The 4,813-nt window shown below is 43.3% G+C and overlaps 1 protein-coding gene across 1 annotated transcript; it reads right to left on the reverse strand.

Annotated features, from left to right (window-relative positions):
• Positions 1 to 1,554: 1,554 nt before the first annotated feature.
• On the reverse strand, positions 1,555 to 2,485 carry LOC109162905 (uncharacterized mitochondrial protein AtMg00810-like). The gene is made up of 2 exons (XM_019311610.1): positions 2,060 to 2,485; positions 1,555 to 1,965 (listed from the first exon to the last, which is right to left on the reverse strand). The coding sequence occupies exons 1-2, from the start codon at positions 2,483 to 2,485 to the stop codon at positions 1,555 to 1,557; spliced, it is 837 nt and encodes a 278-aa protein (XP_019167155.1).
• Between the last annotated feature and the right edge of the window lie 2,328 nt (positions 2,486 to 4,813).

The raw sequence follows: 4,813 nt of genomic DNA on the forward strand, positions 1-4,813 counted from the left end.
TGCCGAGTCCCTCAGTCGGGGTGACTCCTTAGGCTTTTTCTCTCTTAGAAACGTTTAAGGGTCAGTGCCCTGTTGCTTTTCTCTTTTCTTGCCGATTCCCTCAGTCGAGGCGATTCCTTAGGCTTTTTCTATCTTAAAAATGTTTAAGCGTCAGTGCCCTGTTGTTTTTCTCTTTTCTTGCCGATTCCCTTAGTCTAGGCGCTCCTTAGGCTTTTTCTATCTTAGAAACGTTTAAGGGTCAGTGCCCTGTTATTTCTCTCAGTCAAGGCTGGGTTTTAACGAATACACGGGGGCTAACCTTTCACTGATAGTATTTCTTCAAATGGATCACATTCCAGATCCAGTCGATAGGCTCCCCTTCCAAGGTTTCCAGCTTGTAGGTGCTAGCTTGAATCACGGCAGCTATCCGGTAAGGTCCTTCCCATTTGACCGCGAACTTCCCTCCATTGGTGGGTCGGCTGGCCTGTCGGTCATGTAAGACAAGGTCCTCCACCTGGAAAGCTCGGGGTCGGATGCGTTTATCCTGATATCTCTGATAGCCTGCTGATACTCCACCATGCGAGCATGCGTTGTCGCTCTTCGCTCCTCTAAGAAATTCTTTTCAATCCTTAGGTTCTCCTCATTTCCCTCATCAGTGTAGTGGCAGACCCTGTGAGTGGGCTCGACAACCTCTATGGGCACCTTTGCTTCAAAGCCGTAAGCCAGCGAGAATGGACTTTCGCCGGTAGCTCGCCTCTGAGTGGTGCGATATGCCCATAATACGCGGTCCAACTTATCAGCCCAGTTCCTCCTATGTCTTCTAACTTTTTGCGGATGCCATCCACAATGGTGCGGTTCACGTTCTCGACCTGTCCATTGGCCTGAGGATAAGCGACCGACACCTTAGTATGCCGAATGCTGTGCCGTCGACAAAAATCCGCGAAGGGTTGGCAATCAAACTGTCGACCATTGCCGCTGACTAGGTGCTTGGGCAATCCAAAACGACAGATCACCTTCTTCCATAAAAAACGTCGACACTGATACTCAGTGATGGTAACCAGAGGCTCGGTTTCCACCCATTTGGTGAAGTAATCGATAGCCACCACGCAGAACTTAAAACACCCTGGGGCAACTGGCAGAGGGCCTAATAGGTCGATTCCCCATTTAGCGAACGAAATGGCAGTAGCAACAACATAAGAAGTTTGTTGCATTGTAGAGCATGTAAGTGTATCTAGGAAATATGTGTTAATTTAATATTTGTTTGGTAATTAAACGCTAAATGTTTTCTTCCTCTGTTGTTTTAGTAGCTTTGACGGAAATGGTGATGTACGCAAGGTGGAAGAAAATATTTAAACAAACTCATTTATTCAAGATTGTTCTGGAAATATGAAGAACGGTGTTTATATACAAGAAGGTGGAGGTTGTAACAGAATAGAAAATAAGATGATAAAGGTCCATAGTGCCATTTCAATTTTTCCCTCCTTTGCTGTTGCGAGCTTCATCACTTTTATTCTCCAACACCCCCCATAAGTTGGCGCATGTAGATCTTGCGTGCCCAACTTAGATGTAAAGGTTTTAATTTTTAAACAGAGCAATGGGAAGCAGCTTTGTGAAGCCATCTGCTATCTGATTCGAAGAGGAGACCGGCAGGAGCTTGATTAAGCCATTGGACACCTTCTCCCAGACAAGGTGACAATCTATTTCGATATGCTTCGTTCTCTCGTGGAATACATGATTCTCGGTTATAGCTATTGCGGATTTGTTGTCATGGAACAAGGTTGCCGGTTTCTGCAAGGGTGCTTGTAAGTCTTGAAGGAGGAAAGTGATCCATTGGACTTCACACACAGTGGATGCGAGCGCACGATATTCGGCTTCAGATGAAGACTGTGATACCGTCACCTGTTTCTTCGCCTTCCAGGAAACAAGGGCAGATCCAAGGAAAATACAGTAGCCTGTTATGGATTTCCTTGACTCTATGCAAGCTGCCTAGTATGAGTCTGAAAAAATGTTAAGGTGTAGAGCTTCACCTTTTTGGATAAAACAGCCCTTGTCCTGGCACATTTTTGAGATACCGGAGCACTCTGTGTGCAGCGGACAGATGTTTGTCAGTTGGAGCATCTATGAACTCGCTCAATTGTTGGACGACATAAGTGATATCCGGCCTTGTGGCTGTGAGGTAGAGAAGACAGCCGACTAGGCGTCTGTAGCTGCTAATGCCACTTAGAATCGTACCGTCATCATGATGAAGGTGATAACCTGGTACCATCAGAGAATTAATCGGTTTGCATCCAAGGAACCCTGCTTCGGATAGAATATCAAGTGCATATTTTCTGTGGCATAAATTTAGGCTTGAGTCATCTCTTCTTGCCTCAATTCCTAGGAAATATCCTAGTTCCCCTAAATCCTTGATTTTGAAAGCATCATCAAGCCATGATTTGAGATCTTCAATCATATGTAGGTCAGGACTCGTAACCAGTATGTGATCTACATACACTAAGACTGCCATGAACTTGTTATCTTGCCCCCTGGTAAACAATGACGGTTCTACTTTGGACTACCAAATCCCATGTTGATGAGGGCAGCGCTTAATTTGGCATTCCACTGTCGGCTTGCCTGCTTCAGGCCATAAAGAGAACGGAGAAGTTTACAGACCTGATTTGGTTTTGCACTTTGGAATCTGGGAGGGAGCACCATATATACATCTTCAGTTAAATCACCATGTAAAAAGGCGTTGATGTCTAACTGGTGAATGTACCAAGCTTGGGATGATGCCAAAACCAAGAACGTTCGGATTGTTGTGATTATAGCAACCGGCGAAAAAGTTTCAATATAGTCAATCCCGAGTTGCTGAGTGTAGCCCTTGGCTACTAGGCGAGCTTTATATCTTTCCACGGATCCATCTGCTTTCATCTTGACTTTGTACACCCATTTACACCCTATAGGTGTCTTCCTGGCACCCATTTACACCCTATAGGTGTCTTCCTGGTAGGTAAATCAACCAACTCCCAAGTGTTGTTATCTTGCAGAGCTTGGATTTCTTTGGTCATGGCCTCCTTCCAGTGATTGTCCTTGATAGCTTAGTTGTAGGTCTTTGGTTCGTTGATTGATGTCACAGCTATGGAAAATGCCTTATGACATGGAGTTAAGACATCAAAGGTTATGACTTGTGACAGAGAATGAGGGGATGAACCTTTGTGGACTACTGCATCACAGTAGTAATCCTTAAGCTTACTTAGGATCCGACGTTGCCTATCAGACCTTCTTGGTGGTTCTATTATCAAGGTGGTCTCATTTTCTTCTGCTGAGGCAATGTCATGCTGCTCCATTTCCCGCAAGGTTTCATTAGAGCCAGTCACTTCATCAAAACTGTTTTGCTGTGTAGGTGAATCAATGCTGGGAGCCTGCACTTGAGGGGTTATACTGCAGTTTGGTGGGCTAGCATTGTGAGGTGGACTGGTATTTGAAACCTGCACTTGAAGTGGTTTATAGATCATAGGAGTATTGACAGGAATAAGTGGAAGAGGAGGTCCAGTTGGTTCTAACTCAGCCACATCTGTTGAGAGAGCTTCCTGGGAGAATGGAAAAAATAACTCATGAAATATCACATCTCTTGATATAAAGATATTTTTAGCATGCAAATCATATAGCAATATAGCCCTTAGTGTGAGCAGGTATTCCTACAAAAACACATCTTCTACTTCGCTGCTCCATTTTATGCCTAGAGGGTGACAAATTGGATGCATAACAAAGGCATCCAAACACTTTGAGATTCATCAAATCTGGATTCTTCCCATATAGTCTGTAGTAAGGATTAGACAGCTCAATGACCGGTGAGGGCAATCTATTTATGATGAAGGCATCGTGCATCACACAATGTCCCCAAAAATCAAGAGGTAAGGATGCTTGGAACCGAATAGCTCTTGCTACATTAAGTATGTGTTGATGTTTCCGCTCAACCACTGCGTTTTGCTGCGGCGTGTAGGCACATGATTTCTGATGGATAATCCCTTTTTCTGCAAAAAAACTCTACCATATTGAACTCTGCTCCATTATCAGTCCGAATGGTTTTAATTAGGATTCCAAATTGAGTAAACACCATTGCACGAAACTTCATTATGCATTGTCTGACCTCCATTTTATTTCTCATCAAATGTAGCCAAGTAAAACGAGAGTAATTGTCAACTAAAGTTAGGAAATAACGCTCTCCTTTCAATGAACAAACTGAGAAAGGGCCCTAAACATCTGCATGTATAAGATCAAAGGCTGCTTCTTAATTTGTAACACTTAGGGGGAAGGGTGAGCGTTTGTGTTCGGCAAGGTGACAAGCATCACAGATAAAATTCTTAGTAATTGAAGCTTTGATGTCAGGTAAAAATTGAAGCTTATTCATAGGAAAGTGTCCTAATCTTGGGTGCCAGATTACACCACTATTACATTGTGCTGCATTACTACTTCGAAAAACATCATGTATCTTTGGTGAATCTATCAGCAGATACAGACCGTTCACTAGTTTAGCCAAACCAACTGTAGCCCCAAGAGCATCCTGAATCAAGCATGCACTGACTGGATGTGAATATCAATTTGTAACAAGAGTCTTGCAAGAGTTTACTCACAGAGATCAAATTGAATTTGAAGGATGGGATGTGGAGAGTATCCTTCAATCTGATCTGCTTATTTAACATAATGTCCCCTATATTTTTAACTTTGATTGAATTTCCTGTAGGCAGGCTTACCTCAGCTCCACAAGTTGCTTGATAATTATCAAAGAAATCAATAGAGCATGTTATATGATCCGTTGCCCCTGAGTCTAGGATCCAAGTAGATGAAGATAATG

Source organism: Ipomoea nil, unplaced genomic scaffold (genome assembly GCF_001879475.1).
Source record: "Ipomoea nil cultivar Tokyo-kokei standard unplaced genomic scaffold, Asagao_1.1 scaffold2963, whole genome shotgun sequence".
NCBI classification, from domain to species: domain Eukaryota; kingdom Viridiplantae; phylum Streptophyta; class Magnoliopsida; order Solanales; family Convolvulaceae; genus Ipomoea; species Ipomoea nil.